Raw genomic sequence first — 19,427 nt, 5'->3', positions numbered from 1 at the left:
TAGGATTTTTCATATTCTACAGCATATGTAATTTCATGCTTTCAACCTTGATTTGCACAATTCAAGGGTTTTTGGGACCTAATCCCCCCTACAAATATTTTAATATTTGGGCAGAAAACTCGTCGTTCAATCCATTTAAATGACCCAGATCTCGGTAAAAAACGTTGCGAAGTCCCATGTTTGAGAATTTCTTGTTTTGTTTTTTTTTTTTTTTTTTTTTTTTTTTTTTGGAGGTGAGGGCCAAATCGATCGATATTTGAATAACGAGTTTTCTGGCCAAATTTTAAAATATGTGTTTTTCAAAAGTACGGCAGTATTGTCATTTCTAGTTTCCTAATTAAAACATAGCTCTACCCCAATTACATATTTAACAAAAACGCTTTAACAACGTCACTCTCTCATCTCCTACAAAATAGAACAAAAGATTCAATTAAATTCACGAATACAGATGATGAGGCCGTTTCAGGTTCTCCGTTGTCAACAAAATATGTCGAATGCAACACATAAGACATACTATGACAGATCAGAGGATGGTATTGTTAACGTTACAATAAACTAAGAACCGATAGAACAGGAAATAGAATACCCCTTATAGATAGAATGAAGTTGACATCACTCGGGTCTTTGTTATTGCTTTTTTGCCTTTCGCGTTTATGAGTAATTCTCACTAAATTGTATTAACCAGACTATGAACCATAGTCTGATTAATACAGTTTAGTGAGAATAACTCATAAATATAGATGGCAAAAAATTAAAATAACAAGGACCAGAGTAACGTCATTTTCGTTCCATCTATAAACGTTTAACGTTACACATAGTTTTGTGTTTTGTCCGTTATACTTCCGGATGGCAATGTTGTGAGCTTGGTAGCAAGATTTGAAATTATCATCTAACGAAATTGAGAAAAGGTGTTTTACTCTAAGAATGGCCGGGAGGCAGTCTGGGTTTCTAAGACCAAAATGATGAAGATCAATCAATTTAAAAGATTACCATTAACAGTCTCAAAACGTCACGCAAACTTTTGAATGTAAGTAAGTAGTCCGTCGGAGCTATATATAATATCCATTGGCAAACACTAGAATAAACATTACATTTCTTGAATTTTGGCCAGAAAAATCGCCCTCCAAGACGTGTGTATCGATTGATTAAAATGCCCATCATTTTGTCAAAAGACTCTCAAACTTTGGGATTCATGGAATTCTTTATGGAAGGACAAGGGTTGGGAAACTGTGAGTAAATGAGGGTCATTTTGATTGGTCTATAATTTCTAAGGACGACTTATCTGGACGAAATCTTTTTTAAAATGTGTTTTTTCAGAGTGCGGCAGTCCAGACATTGTCAATTATTTGCTACCTCTATATAGGATGTAGAGATCAAAGAATGATGATCGTGGGACGAATTCAATGGTAAAATAAATACACCGAAGAATTTTTTTTTAACTCTCTCCTTACCGGCCATTATCAGAATTTTCCCCAAAACTTCACACCCAATACAAAAATAGATTTATCTCACTCAAACACAAAAGCTGTTAGTTCCTGCTATATATATTTCTTTCTGCGAAACGAGCTCTTCAAAACAGTTTTAATATACTTTAACTATAGCAAACATTTTTGTTCAAATATTGTGATGTATAAAAGAAATCAGAATGAGAAAAAATGTTCGCTGCATCGTAACGAATGTGACGATTTTCCCATAGGTGGTAAGGAGAGGGTTATGTTTTAAAGGGAGGATGGGTGTCAACAATGAGAATAAACGATTGTAACCCACTCATCTGTGAATCTGATGCCGTATAATGTCAACTACTGGAGACCCCGCAATATTTCTTAATGGAGAATAAAAAGATTGTTAAGAACAGGCACTCATTTATTTTAATGAATATACTACTAATTTGGGGAAATTAACATAGATCGAGACATATCTTTTGAGCCATCAACGATTAAAAATGGCTCGGTAATAAAGTGTAGGTGCGCGCAAATGAATTTGGCAATAATATGCTAGCCAAGTGGTGATTTCCAAGGCCAATGTCAACTTAAAGACAGATCATTATGCCCTAGCAGATATTCTAAATTCAATAACCAGTTGAGTCGAAGAGTGATAGAATTTACCTTAATTTGAAAATAAGGTTGTAAGTTACTCGGATATCAATCAGGATAAATAGTTATATATTTTTTTAAAAAATTGTTAGTAATTCTATGTTGATTGGCAAACTTTAACATGGACTGTACGAAACAATGTCAACACCAAACCTTATTTCTTTTATAGAATAGATGTTACAATGTCCTTTTTTATCTGTCTACAATCTACCTCTATCTATTCAAATACCATTTACCAACATACACACACACACACACACACACACACACACACATATATATATATATATATATATATATATATATATATATATATATATATATATATATATAATAAAATACCAGAAGATTGTGAATCCTCTGGTATGTTTTACATAATTTTGTGACTTCTTCTTCAAGTACCAAGTCTGCCCGACATTGGTGATCATGGTTCGCCATTCATCTCTCTGATCCTACTATTACCCCTAGCCTCTTCTCTTTCAAATGTGGTTTTCGTGGTCTACCTTTTCTCCTATTACCTTCTATCTTTCCTGCAAGATTTTCAATACATTTATGTCGATTTAGGTGCCCTCAAATTGCATTTGTCTTTTTCTTATAGTAGGAATTAGTAGCCTTTTAGTTTCAGCTTGTTCTAATACTTCTTTATTAGTTTTATGACTATGACAATATGTCAATAATCTATTAAGTTGTCTAACCCTAAACATTAAAAAAGAACATTAGAACAAAAAATAACTCGTCCTTCAAATAATGGTCGAATAAAATAGCCTTCAAATTCTCAAAAACTATCAAACCTGGGACCTCAAGAAGTCGGGGAGAGGTTGGCTCCAGATTGACTAGAATTTGAAGCGACTTTTTGGGGGGTCGTGGATTGCTCATATGGTAGAGTCAGAATCTAAACGTTCATGGATACACACAGTTTTGTGCGTTGGTCCGTTATACTTCCGGGTGGCAATGTTATGAGCTTCTTAGCCAAGCGCAAACTATCTATAGATGAAAAGTGGAGACAATGGTGATAGGGTGGTAGGTTTGTTGATGTGAGGCTATGACTATATGGTCTTGTGGTATGACACTAGCCCTTGGATCGGAAGGACCAGGGTTTGAGTTGATAACAAGAGATGAAGTGAGTAGGAAAGTGCCAGAAGACAATAGAGATTAAAAAATTCGTGGCGGCGATGGGGGTTTGAACCCGCGACCTATCACGGATAGCTCATACGGTTAGAGTCACGCTCTCTCTGGCCAGGCGGAGTTGTCGTACCAGTAAGGTCCTGGTTTCAATCCCCCATCGCCGTCGCGATGTTTTTATTCTCTGTTGCCTTCTGGCTTTTTCCTATTCACTTCATTTCTTGTTGTTATCAACATAAGTGTCCGCTCCACTCACTTTTATGAATTAAAATTTCAAACCTGGGATACTACCAAAGTCTCAGGTTTGACCATTTTTGTCCAGCTGTAGATGACAGTCCTTTTAATCGATCACGATTATTTGAAACGAGTTTTTATGGTCAAAATTTTAAGAATGTGTTTTAATTTTTTTTTTAAATAAAGTGTGTAGGATTACAAAATAAATCTACATTATGGACATAGTATCATAAAATTATATAAATAACATTGTGAAATTGAATGTAAGCTTCAATTTAATATACAAAAACAGATAAAATTGACGTTTCAGGTTTCCCTTTTATCAACAAAACAGGATAAATGAAACACTACAGACGAATGAGATAATGTGGTAGTGGCGTTGTTAGATGAATTCATTTTAACTGCTTTCGTACATTAAATTTAAGCAAACATTAAATTTCACTGTTATTTATTATTTCGAGCTTCGAGCAGCAACATTTACATTTATCATAAAATTATGCAAAACACACCAAAGGATGCACAAACAGTGTAATACATTTTTGTAAGATAAAGATCTGAACGAGTGTTTATGAAAGGTGCCAGACAAAACAAGAAAGAAAAAAAAATACAATTTAAACAAAACATCCCAAAAAAAAATCAGTCTAACTCGACTGGGGCTCAAACCTCATTTTCTTGTTCTTACTTTTGTTGGAAGGCGTTATTAGTCCCTCTATGGTCCAAGTCATGGCACAGGCATGCCACTATCAGAGCCAGGGTTTCGTTGTCACTCAGAAACTGACGGCTATGGCACCGCTGGGAATAAACAAAGAATATAAAAAAGTGGAAATCGAAGACAATTTTGTAACTGAAAAAAAAACAAACCCACTTTTCCAAAGTGATGTACTTCTGTGGGCGCACATAAAACGTGCTTCAGTCTCGGGCAACAAACAGCGGCTATACAGCTCTGATCAGGCTGTTTACTTTCAATTTAATTTGTCTATAAAAGGCAATTAATCAAATCAATTCTAGACGTTCACTTTAATTTGATTTGCCAGCTGCGACTTATGGATTGTAATAATATATTTAAACAGTGGATCTTGAGAATTAGAATAAACTTCCTATAAACTAATCCCATCTCTCTCTCTCTCTCTCTCTCTCTCTATCTATCTATCTATCTCTCTCTCCCTCTCTCTCTCTCTCTATCTATCTCTATCTCTTTCCCTCCCTCTCTCTCCCTCCCTCTGTGTCTATCTCTCTCCCTCTGTCTGTTTCTCTCTCTTTCTCTCTCTCTCTCTCTTCCTATATATATAATATAATATATATATATCCATTTCTTTCTTCCTCTATCTCTCCCTTCTCCAGTTTTAAAATGAAACAATTGTTCCTATTATTTCAAAAGGTTGTGCTATCAGGCTGTATTCAATGTAAATAATTATATTGAGATGGCATTAAAAGTAAAAGTGACTCGGACATTTTTGAATTGTCCAAAATCAGTGAGAGGATAAGAGAGAATCCCTTTTCATTAGTTATTGTCTTCATCCTAGGACCAGATACTATAATCTGAGATTTTAAATCTAGTTTACTAAAACTTACTTTGATGATGGCAAACATGACTTGGCAAACATTGAAGGCATGTCTCCAGTTGTGGTAGGCCACGTTTCTGTAGTTCTTTCTTACTGTCAGCAACCATCGACACAAAATCTAGACAGATATAGAACGAATAAAAGTCCTTAATATCAGCAACCATCAACACAAAATCTAGACAGATATAGAACGAATAAAGGTCCTGAATATCAGCAACCATGGACACACAATCTCCACAGATATAGAACGAATAAAGGTCCTTAATATCAGCAACCATCGTCACAAAATCTAGACAGATATAGAACGAATAAAGGTCCTTAATATCAGCAACCATCGACACAAAATCTAGACAGATATAGAACGAATAAAGGTCCTTAATATCAGCAACCATCGTCACACAATCTCCACAGATATAGAACGAATACAGTTCCTTAATATCAGCAACCATCGACACAAAATCTAGACAGATATAGAACGAATAAAGGTCCTGAATATCAGCAACCATGGACACACAATCTCCACAGATATAGAACGAATACAGTTCCTTATTATCAGCAACCATCGACACAAAATCTAGACAGATATAGAACGAATACAGTTCCTTAATATCAGCAAACATCGTCACAAAATCTATACACAGATATAGAACGAATAAAGGTCCTTAATATCAGCAACCATCGTCACACAACCTACACACAGATATAGAACGAATAAAGGGACTTAATATCAGCAACCATCGACACAAAATCTAGACAGATATAGAACGAATAAAGATCCTTAATATCAGCAACCGTCGAGACAAAATCTAGACAGATATAGAACGAATAAAGGTCCTTAATATCAGCAACCATCGACACAAAATCTAGACAGATATAGAACGAATAAAGGTCCTTAATATCAGCAACCATCGACACAAAATCTAGACAGATATAGAACGAATAAAGGTCCTTAATATCAGCAACCGTCGAGACAAAATCTAGACAGATATAGAACGAATAAAGGTCCTTAATATCAGCAACCATCGACACAAAATCTAGACAGATATAGAACGAATAAAGGTCCTTAATATCAGCAACCATGGACACACAATCTCCACAGATATAGAACGAATACAGTTCCTTAATATCAGCAACCATCGACACAAAATCTAGACAGATATAGAACGAATAAAGGTCCTGAATATCAGCAACCATGGACACACAATCTCCACAGATATAGAACGAATACAGTTCCTAATATCAGCAAACATCGTCACAAATCTAACAGTATAGAACAATAAAGGTCCTAATCAGCAACCATCGTCACACAATCTCCACAGATATAGAACGAATAAAGGTCCTTAATATCAGCAAACCATCGTCACAAAATCTAGACAGATATAGAACGAATAAAGGATCCTTAATATCAGCAACCATCGACACAACTAACAGATATAGAACGAATAAAGGCTTAATATCAGCAACCATCGACACAAAATCTAACAGATATAGAACGAATAAAGATCCTTAATATCAGCAACCATCGACACAAAATCAGACAGATATAGAACGAATAAAGGTCTTAATATCAGCAACCATCGCACAAATCTACACACGATAGACGAATAAAGTTCTTTAATATCAGCAATCAACGACACAAAATCCAAGATATAGAACGAATAAAGGGACTTAATAATCAGCAATCATCGACACATAATCTCTACTACTAGAGATAAATTGTATAGAGGGTTTAGTTTTCAACGAACTTTAAAAATAAGTTTTATATAGAACAGGCTTCACATGATATTTACAAGGTTCCTCAGAAGGGGTCTTAAGCCATAGTGACACCTAATTTGTAAAACGAGGTATATGGCTCGTGTAAGGAGCTATTGATATATCTTCTTCGACAGAGACAACAATTTTACAAGCCATTTTGTCAAAGGAACATTGTGAATAAAGAGTCTTCTCCCAGAACTCAAAGTTGCGTCCCCCACAGTGTGAAGCATACCAGGTACTTCCATGTCCAAAGGTGTGTGTCGAAATACAATCCAACAACACCAGACAAGAATCTCGACGAATGAAACCAATTTAATATATGACAATGACAGTTGGGCGGATTTAATGCTTATATTCTTTATAAGGGTGCCTGTCTACTGTTTCTGTTTGTTTGGCACTGTTTCATACAAACTTTTTCAGATGTTTTCACTTATACCAGTTCCTGTTCTCGTACGTCAAAAAGTAGTCCTTCAGAGTCATACAGTCGATGGAACGGAAGTTCATTTTAAATGTCTGTAATTTTAAATGGATGCTAACAATAAAATAACATGTTAACTTTAAGTTAAGAGTCTATTGCGTGGAGTACATTCCGACTGATCCAAAAGACCAAGTTTACCTCATTATTGCATACCGTCAGACACAATCTCAGCGCACCATGGACCGATACTTATCTATTTGCTTGGGAAATGAGATCTCTATGTACTGCTGGGATATCAGGAACATTGAACTAACAAAAATGTTATTGAAGATGTGGAAAAGCTGGCGGTAATACATGAACCACTGCATGCAATGGTTAAAATAAGGGAACTTTCATGGTTTGGGTATCCGGTCAGACATGACAGCTTGTGCGATAGTTAGTTATGCAGAGCACGGTGGAAGTCAACGAACAGGAGGGAGAAAAAAGTGGCAGGAAAACATCAAGGAATGGACAAGTTTGACGTTATATAAGTTGATTGAGAAGTCCAATGACTGAGAAGAGTGGCATCAGATTGTGAAGGTTGCTTCTCGTAAGTTCTCTCGACGACAACCCATTATGGGAATGAATGAGAAAGTATCATGACATCTAGACAAAAATATCCATAAGGATTATAACATGTCCAAACTGTTATGTCGCATAACCCCTGTGGTGTAATGGTACCACATGTGTGACCCACCGTATCGAAGCGGTATTATGTCGGGATACACTCGGTAAGGGAAATTGAATTCATAGCCACAAATATCCAACTTGGGTTTAATTTCTGTACGTTCTGGTGGAGTATAAAGACTATTTCTAGCATTGCAAAAACTTCTAAGGTCCAATTCTCATCAATCTATCTCTAAACTCACTTTTTGGGGTCTGAATCATCCCGACATAATACCGTTTTGAGACGGAGGGTCACATGTGCTGGGTGTTTAAGAACAGTGGATGCTCGATACCAAGACAAAAGCGGCTGGATTTTTGGAGGATTTTGTCTTTTCTTATTCTCTTCTAACTCTTACGCTATGGCATTCAAATACTACAATGTAGTGCCAGGCAAAGAAAGAAAGAAAAATACAAGCAAAAAATTTATCCCACCAAATCAGCCTGCCTCGACTATACCAAATTACTTACCTGTGTATCAATCCTGAATGTCCTAATAAGACCCAGGTCTTCAAACATTCTGAACGCTGCGACCATCATCTCATCGCTGTCCAGACCAAAGTCGTTAAACCTCAAGTTCTGTAGCTTTACTTCTTCCTCCTCTGTGAGTTCTGATATAATTTGGTTCTGAGGAAGTAGAGAGAAGGGAGATAATTATTTAACTACCGTACTCTTGAAAAAAACAACACTATTAAAAATTGGCCAAATATCAATCGATTTAACCCTTTCCTTACCAACTATAGGAAAATCGTCACATTCGTTTCGATACAACCAACATTTTTCGTATTCAAAATTTATTTTGTACATCATAAAATTTAAAGAAAATTAACAGTGTGTTGTAGAGCAAGTTTTGCTAAAGAAACTATACATCGGAAGAACTTTACTGCTATTGTGTTTGAGTGATAAAAAATATAGTTTTGTGTTAGTTGCGTGAGAAGTTTTGGGGAAAATCCTGAAAATGGCTGGTAAGGAGAGAGTTAAAGACACACGCCTTGACAAAAACTCTCAAACATGAGACTTTGCGTTTTCCAATGTTGCTAGGGTTTGTTTTTGTTTGTTTTTAAGGGTTTTACGGCGCTTGCAACACATTAAGGTTATATCAGCGCCAGTAAAAAGGAAGAAAATGGGATAGTAAAAAGTTCTAGAATTACAATTAAAGCACCCAAGAGAAAGGAAGACAAAGGGGAACTGGGAACAAATAGGGATCAGATGCAGATTCCAAGAGCAAACCATCAATGTACTTAGTTTGAGATCACCTATAAGTCTCATCCAGACACAAGCACAAAATCCAACAAAGAGGAACACACTCAAATGCTTACATTATACATTAAAAATAACAAATATAATAATACATAACAGAGAGATGATTTACAAGGAAAAAAATATCATCTCCCAAAACAATAACTATGCATTTGACTGTTTCCCTCCCAGCTAGGACTCAGGCCAGGACCAGGACAAAACTAAGTAATCTCATTCCAAGACAAAGACAGAAAGCAAGTTGGAAAACAGATATAGGGGGATAGAAGACACAGTAAGTACCTCCCTGCCCACTATGGGAGGTCAGCTAGGTTTGTTTTTTTATTGGTTTGTCGGATATTTAGAGGGGTTTTTTTTTCGTTGGGGTGTTGGCCGCGGAAGGGGGGGGGGGGGGGGGGGGGCGGTGTCTTGTTTTTATTTTTCTTCTTCATTCTTATTTCATTCGAAGCGATTTGATTTTCTGGTGTCTGTCAGACAAGACGTTTCAGGGGCCATTACTCTAAAAATTTACTTTTCAAATAAAACATCCGGCAGTTTTGACGTTCTAATGGATTCTAAATCAACATTACTTTATCTCTAAAATATGTCAGATAAATTGCAAGAATCGTCATTGGAATATTTATAATTCTGTGCGGCTATGAGATCCTCTGGTATGACAATCGCCTTCGGATCGGAAAGTCCTGGGTTCGAGTCCTGCCTAGTTGAGTCCTTGGAAAAGGCTCTTTACTCACATTCTTTCACAATACTAAGGTGCAAAACAAGTACCTGGCTGTTAACAGTGTTGTCTCTTTCAAAAAAAAGTGTAATATCGCCAAACTGGCGTCAGGTCATGTCTTGTCCTACATGATAAGTGTTGCTGTTGGCTAGAGACCCCTTGTTTAAGCGCCTTGAGCACGTTAAGTGCATAACGCGCTATATAAATACTTAAGTTTGTTTTGGTTTAGCCATAATAAATTGATTTTAATTCTGAAAAATCTTACCAAGGGTTATCTAATGTTGTGATAATAATATAAATATTTATATATTTGCAAGTATTTTTAGAATACTCGGCAGATTAAGCACAAACTTACACTGATTTTGGTGACTTCTTCCTGGGGAACAGATGAATGATAGGACAGGGTCTGCGGGATAGACAAAAATTAAATTATTTCAATAAGAGTCTAATGTGAATGTGTTGTTGTAGCCCTTTAGGGCCATAGAGCACGAGGGCTAGGAGTTTACATCGGATCTGCAGCGTTAAACGGACAATACAAATTGCTTGTTACCTTTTGTGATTGGACATATTATAAGCATTTTCCGTTAGGTCTAACTCTAACAGAACCACTTATCCTGTCATTGCAAAAGAAAATTTTCACAGCACCAATTGTCGAAATATGTCGTTTGATCAAGAGCCAATAATCATCATAAACATTATCATGATCATAATCATCATGATCATCATCTTCCTTTTCATCATCTTCATAATCATCATCATCGTCAGCATCATCATCATCGTCATTATTATTATCAACAATACTTTCATTACATCGTTACTTTTTTTTTTTTGTTTTTTTTTTAATAGTATTATGTGCAGTTTTAGCAAGTTTAAAATGTAAAACACTACAAACTGTGGAGTGATCCTCGACAATATTGGAGATTTCCACATGACGAAGAAGAAGAGAAGAAGATTACAACGGCTATCACCATTTGCATTATCGCCATCGTCATCACCACCACCATCATCATCATCATCATCATCATCATCATCATTATCATGATCACCATCATCATCATCATTATCATCATTATCAACAACAACAACATCATCGTCACTATTATAATCACCAATACCTCCATCACTACAACTATCATCATAATTATTATCACCATAATGAATATCGTCAATATCATTATTATTATCATCATTATCATGATCACCATCATGATCATCATCATCATCATCATCATCATCATCAATAAACATCAGCACCACTACCACCACCACCACCACTTCCACCACTGCAATCACTAAACCGGTTATGTGGTCTTGTGGTATGACACTCGCTTTCGGATTCGAAGGTCCTGGGTTCGAGCCTCGCTCGACGCATAGTTGAGTCCTTGGAAAAGACTCTTTACTCACATTCTCTCACCGTACTCAGGTGTAAATTGAGTACCTGGCCGTTAACAGCGTTGTCTTTGTCCGAAAAATTGTAATATCGCCAAACAGGCGTCATGTCTCGTCCTACATGTTTAATGTTGCTGTTGACCAGGGACCCATTGTAAAGCGCTTTGAGCACGTTAAGTGGATATTGCGCTATATAAAAGCTCAATTTTTTTTTTTAAAACCACATACCTCCAATGCAACAGCCTGTCTTGCCGCCGCCAAAGAGACTTGTTCATACAGCTGACAGTTATTAATGCCAAGACCACAGAAAATGGCAAAAGCCTGTGAGAGAAAATAACAATGAAGAAACAACTATTTAAGTACACTTATAAAGACTTCTTTTGATGCCAAATATTTCTCTGTCGTCCGTTTTTTTATGTTAAGGATAGCCCTCAGGCTACCCCCCCTCCCCCCTCCCCCAACCCAACAGGGAACGAGAAGAAAGGGCCGCCCGCTGGAGACCTGGAGGAGGAGTATCGCGAGAGAAATGAAATCTAGTTGATGGTCTTGGGGACAGATAAAATAATAAAATAAAATTTTAAAAATCCCTTTATTCATCCCCAAGAGGAAATCTGTCTTAGGGTCTATTCCAAGGGAAGACTGGAATAACCCAGGCGTCAGCCGCAGTGCAGCGCCCCACAGTGAGCTAGGGCGAGGTGACTTGCTCAAGGTCACACAACACATCGGCGGGTGATTGAACTCGGTACCTTTCGAGTAGGAAGCATAGACCGTACCACTGAGCCACGCCCAGATGAGAAAAAAATGGCCTCCAAATATAATATATGCAGAGACGTCACTCAGCCTTTGTTATTGTTTTGCCATCCGCGCTTGTGAGTTGTTCTCACTAAACTGTATTAACCGGACTATAAAAGTTCATGATTACACAGAGTTTGTGTGTTGGTCCGTTATACATCCGGATGGCAATGTTGTGAACTCCTTGACCAAGCGCATTCTATCTATAGCGTTCCACCACCGTGTCAGCCTTCTATGCTGATCAAGCTCCCAGATGATAGATAAATCATAAATCATAAATCATCATCATCATTTATGGTTTTCTTGTTTTGTTTTGTTTTTTTTTTGTTGTTGTTGTTTTTTTTTGTTGTTGGCTGCAGAAGGCTTTTGAGCCCGAAAGTTCCATGTTTGGTATTTTGGTTTTTTTAAAAGATGTTTTATTGATTTTTGTATATTACACTTGATAGTCCAATAGTCCAGAGCTTCTAGCAGCTTATTGTATGCGCTTGGCGAAGAAGCTCACAACATTGCCATCCAGAAGTATAACCGACCAACACACAAAAACTATCTATGTGTTATCATGAATGTTTATATTCTGGTTAATACAGTTTAGTGAGAATTACTCATAAACGCGGATGGAAAAAAATGAATAACAGTAGAATCATTTTGACCTGTATTTGGAATGGTTTTTTTCTGGGGGTTTTTTGTGTGTTTTGTTCAGTCTGTTTGTGTTTTTGGTAGTTTTCTTTATTGCTTTATCTGGCACTGCTTCATACCGTGGCCATCGTTAACATATATATACAACGCAGATGACGTCATTCAGGTCTTTGTTATTGTTTTTGCCATCCATGTTTGTGAGTAATTCTCACTAAACTGTATTAACACATAATTTTGTGTGATGGTCCCTTATACTTCCGGAAGGCAATGTTGTAAGCTTCTTCGCCAAGGGCATACTATCTATAGCCTGACACAAGAACCGTGGCCTTCGTAAAGTTATGGCTTGACACTGACCAAAAAATGACGTCAAAATGCCAGTCTTTTGCCACAAAAGAAAACAAATCGTGAGTTGTATTCAATAGTTCAACCAATGGGACCACTTGTTTCCATAAGCACAACTAACGACAACTCACTAGGCGGTCAAATACTGACGTCAAAATGCCAGTCTTTTGGGTTTCAGTGTCAGGCTATAGATAGTATGCGCTTGGCTAAGAAGCTCACAACATTGCCATCCGGAAGTATAACGGACCAACACACAAAACTTTGTGTATCCATGAACGTTTATAGTCAGATTAATACAGTTCAGTGAGCATTACTCATAAACGTGGATGGTTAAAAACAATAATAAAGACCTGAGTGACGTCATCTTCGAATTATCTATAACATAACGATGACTCCGCTAGAACTCTATAGATAGTATGCAGATGACGTCACTTTGGCCTTTGTTATTGTTTTTGCCATCCGCGTTTGTGAGTTGTTCTCACTAAACTGTATTAACCAGACTATAAAAGTTCATGGTTACACAGAGTTTGTGTGTCGGTCCGTTATACTCCCGGATGGCAATGTTGTGAACTCCTTGGCCAAGCGCATTCTATCTATAGATAGAATGCGCTAAGCCAAGGAGTTCACAACATTGCCATCCGGAAGTATAACGGACCAACACACAAACTCTGTGTAACCATGAACTTATATAGTCTGGTTAATACAGTTGAGTGAGAACAACTCACAAACGCGGATGGCAAAAACAATAACAAATGCCTGAGTGACGTCATCTGCATACTATCTATAGGACTGGCAGTTTGACGTTATTTTTTAGGTTTGTGTAACGTCTAGTGAGTTGTCGTTAGTAAAGCTCGAGGAAACGTTATTTCATTGGTTGAACTATTGAATACAACTCACGATTTGTTTTCTGTTGTGGCAAAGGACTGGCATTTTGACGTCATTTTTTGGTCAGTGTCAGGCCATAACTTTACGATGGCTACGTTCATACACGTTCTCAAATCTTTATCTTTGACAAACCGGCAATCGTTATAACTGACGTATACTTATTTGCAGGTCTGATACCCCAAATTGTTTCGTCTCATCATTGTTGTTTCAATTTATTTTGTAATACGCCCTTTCGCCACGGCACCATTAGATACCGTCGGTTAGGCATTCCATGAAGGAATATTATTATAGATACTCCATAAAAACAAATGTTTTAAATGTTTTAAGTGTACTGCTTTATGGAAGTGAAAGCTGGAAAATGACATCCTCCTTAATACAGAAACTAGAAGACTTTCAGAACAAGTGTTTAAAAAGAATTTTTAATTTATTTTGGCCTACAAAAATAAGAACAGTGGATCTATTAAAGAAAGCTGACTGCACTAGCATTGATAGCCAAATAAAAAGAAGAAGATGGCGTTGGCTGGGTCATGTGGCCAGAATGGAAAAAGGGTCACTTCCCAAGACAGCCTTGTACTGGACAGCAGATGGGGAGAGAAAGCGGGGAAGACCCAAAGAAACCTGGCGAAGGACCATGGAGAAAGAATTAAAGGAAGCAGGCCTTCCCTGGAATACAGCCACCGCAAAAGCAGCCGATCGCAAAAAATGGAGATGTCTGGTGGATGCCCTATGTGCCTCAAGGCCCGAAGAGAATTAAGTAAGTATACAAACAATATGTCCGATGCCAACAGAAATCACTCATGTTGTCCAAAATGAGGAAATTGTGGGGTTAATAGTCTTGCTCAAGGAAAAAAAACGTAACCGTGTAGCCATATTGTTAACCTCGCAATGACGACTACCGTAAATGTCAAATTCAGCTATTGTTATAGGGGTCCTAGTTTTTAGAGCTTTGCCAAGACGAGGGGCATGTAAATCGATCGATATTTGTGACCCCTCGTCTCAAAACGGTAATAAGTCGGGATGATTAAGATGCTTAAAATGGAATTTGTAGGCAGAAATATCATGCTTAAGTTGAGTTTATATGTTTTATAGAGGAGAAGGAATATCATATTTTACTGTGCTAAATACCAACGTGTCATATTTTTGACCAGTATAACTATAATTTGACTTTTTAGCATCTGGTCCATCCCGACATAATTAATACCGTTTTGAGACGAAGGGTCACATTTGTAGGTCGAGTAGCTGGCCAAAATTTGAAATACAGCAGTTAAATATTTAATTGAAAATCTTAGTTAAAATGAATTTGAAGGCAAATCAGAAGTTCATTATTTTAACGGCTATAATGTGGTTTTATGGTAGAACACTCGCTTTCGGATCGGAAGGTCCTGGGTTTGAGCCTCAGTCGGCGCTTAGTCCTTGGAAAAGGCTCTTTATTACTCACATTCTCTCACCGTGTTCAGGTGTAAAATGAGTACCTGGCCGTTAATAGCGTTGTCTCTGTCTTAAATAATTTGCAATATCGCCTAACAGGGGGCATGTCCCGTTCTACATGTTACATGTTGCTGTTGGTTAGGGACCCCTTGTAAAGGGCTTTGAGCACATCTAGTGGATACTGCGCTTTATACGATCAAGTTTGGTTTTTTTTTAAACAGGAAAGTCCCACGACAAAAAAATAGTCCATCAGAGACATTAGGGCCACGGGCCCCTTTTTTGTTCCTGTTTCTATATCATAAAACGGACAATGGCAATTGATTGCTACCCTTAGGACAGTATACTACTAGCCTATCGCGTGTCGTCCTTGCCAGCGGATCTAACATAACCAATCACTGTTGAGTGAACAGGAGGAGGGAGGAGCGTCATAAAGAAATCTCGACTTCACTCGGAATCGATCTCGGTTCCTATGCGTCTGAAGCAAGTGCTCTACCAACTGAGCTTTCGGCACCACAAAAAATTTGATAATGTTAAAAAGTAGAGCACTTATATAGCGTAATATCCACTAAACGTGCTCAAAGCGCTTTACAACAGCAACACGTATATAGAACGAGACATGACGCCTGCTAGGTGATATTACATGGGTTTTTTTCCCACAGAGACAACGCTGTTAAGGCTAGGTACTCATTTTACGGTGTGAGAATGTGAGTAAAGAGCTTTTTCCAAGGACTCAACTATGCGCCGAGCGATACTCGAACCCAGGACCTTCCGATCCGAAAGCGAGTGTCATACCACAAGACCACATAATGCTATGTTAGTTAAAATTAATTTGCAGGCATATGAAAAAGTGCATTATTTTAACAGGAGAGTCTCTCAACAATAACAACGATAAAAAATTATAGTACGAGCCATTTTATGGAGAGGCTCTTCAAATTTCCATTACCGGTAATATACCGTACTCTGGAAAAACCCATATTTAAAAATTTGGCCATAAAACTCGTCCTTCAAATATCGATCGATTTAAATGACCCTCATCTTCGCAAAAAACTTTTCAAACCTGGGACTTCGCGAAGTCCCAGGTTTGAGAGTTTTTGTCAAGATGAGGGTTATTTAAATCGATCGATATTTGAAGGACGAGTTTCCTTGACAAATGTTCAAATATGGGCTTTTTCCTGAGTAAGAGAGTAATTGTTCTCCCTGCTTGAAACATTAAATTTGGTCAAAGAGCAAATTAGTTGTGGGAAGTGGATGGAGAGGAGGCGGTTGGGGGGGGGGGGGGGGGGGGGAGAAGGGGCTGATCAGCTTTTACCGATCAAAGTCAGGATGAGTAAGTAGGTCGAAAAGCGAATATAGATACAATAATAATTTAGCTTTTATATAGAGCAATATCCACTAAACGTCCTCAAAGCGCTTTACAAGGGGCCCCTGGCCAACAGCAACACTTAACATGTAGGACGAAACATGACGCCTGTTAGGCGATATTACAATTTATTCGGAGAGAGACAACGCTGTTAACGGCCAGGTACTCATTTTACACCTGAGTACAGTGAGAGAATGTGAGTAACGAATAAAACTATCTAATGCACCTGCTCATTATTAATCCATTTTTCCAGTTTCGAAAAGTAGCAAAAATCTCTATTGTTGAGTGAGTTCAGAAACATTCTCCATTGTGCTGTGTACAATGTAATATAAACTTGCTTTCGGGTCAGACGTTCCAGGGTTTGAGCCCTGGTCTGAGAGACGCATAGCTGAATCCTTGGAAAATGCACTTTATTCGCATTCTCTCACAAAATTCAGGTGAAATATGAGTATCTGGCCCTTAACTCTCTCCTTACCAGCCATTTTCAGAATTTTTCATGAAACTTCACTCACCCAACACAAAATAGATTTTGTTTCGACTCAAACAGAGAAGGAACAAGTACATTCTATACACAATATTGTCCAGTGTCTAATTTTTATCGCTAGAACAAAGTATTTTCTTTATAATTTGTGATGTACAAAGGATATCAGAATGAGAAAACTGTTGGTTGCATCGGAAGAATGTGACGATTTTCCTATGGGTAGTAAGGAGAGGGTTAACAGCGTTGTTTGTGTCCGAAAGAAAAAAAAAAGATAATGCCTAACAGGCGTCATGTCTCGACCTACATGCCAAGTGTCGCTGATGGTCAGGGAACCCCTGAAACGCGCTTTGAGCAAGTTTAGCGGATATTACGCTATATAAATGCTCACGCTATATATAGTCGAGAGGTCCTAACATTGTGCAATCGGAATTCCTGCAGTGACCCGGTTTAACGGAAATTATATACCAATTTACAAAAAGTGATTTTTTTAGACATCCTCGCGCTGGTACCATTAACTTTCAATCATGGCTTATCGAATCATTGACCGGACGTAAATTTCAGTCTCTTTTCAAGGGAGTTGGTTGGGGGGGGGGGGGGGGGGGGGGGGGGGAAATCAATAACTGTCTAGATAAACAGATTGTCATTGCTCTCCCTTCCCTTAGTCTTACAGAGTGATGGGAATGGTGGGTGGGGGGTATTGAAAGGGAGGGGTGTGCTTTGCCTTACGTTGTTTCTAGAAAAGGCCAAATTTTATTGTCTTTATTTTTCGATTTAACCCTCTTCTTTCCACCCATAAAAAATCGTCACATTCGTTTCGATGCAGCCAACATTTTTTTAAAATTGATTTCATGTTGTTATAGTTATAGCTATAAAAATCCTACACATTTTTCTGAACAAAATATAGATAGAATATGCTCGTTGCTAATCTGTTTGAAAAATATATTTTTGTGTTGGGTGAGTATGAAGTTTTGGGGTAAAATTCTGAAAATAGCTGGTAAGGAGAGAGTTAACCAATTTACGGTCGTGCTTTAGAATGATATTATGAATTCAAAACGTTGGCCAGGAAACGTGTCCTTCAAAAATCGATCGCTTTAAATGACCTTCATCTTGGACAATGCGGAGTCCCAGTTTTGAAAGAGGACCTTCCAATTCACCAGACCACATCTTACCGAACTTACATGTAAGAAAATGAATGACCCGTACAATACTTTTTGACAGAGACAACACTTTTGTGAGACAGATGATTTTGCACTATTTTTTTCTACAGTAAAAGAATATTTTAGTGAAAAGTTCTTGCCGTGTTGACTATGAGCCTTGACTCTTTCCCCTTTCAAAAATGGTCGCTTGCAACTGAATGAGAGCTTTGCACGTTGTGCATGTGTTAATGGAAATCCTACATCATCACCATCGTCGTCGTCATCATCATCATCATCATCATCATCATCATCATCGTGTCGTCGTCATCATCATCATCATCATCATCATCATCAACAACATCATCATCATCATCATCATCATCATCATCATCATCATCATCATTCATTATAATGTTCAAATCTCCAAACCACACAAGCACTTCCAATTGTATCCTTCAACCGTCGAAGCGACCAATCAACCACAACCAACACCACCCCCTCCCCCCCCCCCCTCCCGCTCTCATCTTTAACAACTGTGAAAGCTTCATCAAGTTTCGATTTCGGCTTATCCAATCTTCCCCCTAATGTAATTCAATTTCTCTCAGGAGGAAATTTAATCAAAATAAAGGGGAGGCAACTGGTGAGATAGGTGGACATAGGGAAATGGGATGTGCTAACGAAACATGATTTCACGACCTTAGAGCTATTACAATACAGACATGTTAAACCGAAAACATATAAATAAAATGTACTGGTAAATGGAACGAAAACAATTCGAGAATTTGTCTTTTCTTTTCTTTTTTTCTTTTAATTCAATTCAAACAATGAGGGATGTGCAATCGACACAATTTGATTTTTTGACCTTCTGAACCCGAAGCAAGTACAATAAAACCGCTTTAACCAAAACTGCATAAAACAAATACTCTAAGAACAACAACAACAACAACAATAATAATAATAATAATAATAATAATAATAATAATAATAATATAATAATAATAATAATAATAATAATAATAATAATAATAATAATAATAATGATAATAACAACAACAACCACAACAACAACAATGATAATAATAATAATAATAATAATAAAAATAATAATAATAATAATAAT

At 37.4% G+C, this 19,427-nt stretch overlaps 1 protein-coding gene across 12 annotated transcripts in view; it reads right to left on the bottom strand.

Moving 5' to 3' along the window:
* LOC144957484 (dual 3',5'-cyclic-AMP and -GMP phosphodiesterase 11A-like) overlaps positions 1–19,427 on the bottom strand; it is a 241,841-nt gene that overhangs the window by 13,269 nt on the left and 209,145 nt on the right. For all 12 annotated transcript variants that reach the window (XM_078888782.1, XM_078888784.1, XM_078888786.1 and 9 more), the window contains 5 exons: positions 11,476–11,568; positions 10,214–10,264; positions 8,358–8,513; positions 5,022–5,129; positions 4,132–4,241 (listed from right to left, as the gene is read on the bottom strand). In XM_078888782.1, the coding sequence (XP_078744908.1) occupies positions 4,132–4,241; positions 5,022–5,129; positions 8,358–8,513; positions 10,214–10,264; positions 11,476–11,568 (518 nt within the window). The remainder of the gene's footprint in view (positions 1–4,131; positions 4,242–5,021; positions 5,130–8,357; positions 8,514–10,213; positions 10,265–11,475; positions 11,569–19,427) is intronic.

This window comes from Berghia stephanieae, chromosome 12 (genome assembly GCF_034508935.2).
Source record: "Berghia stephanieae isolate SIO BIC M18660-M18661 chromosome 12, UCSD_Bste_1.3, whole genome shotgun sequence".
NCBI lineage: Eukaryota > Metazoa > Mollusca > Gastropoda > Nudibranchia > Aeolidiidae > Berghia > Berghia stephanieae.
The sequence above is the reverse complement of the archived record's forward strand: the minus strand, read 5'-3'. Positions and strand labels throughout refer to the sequence as shown.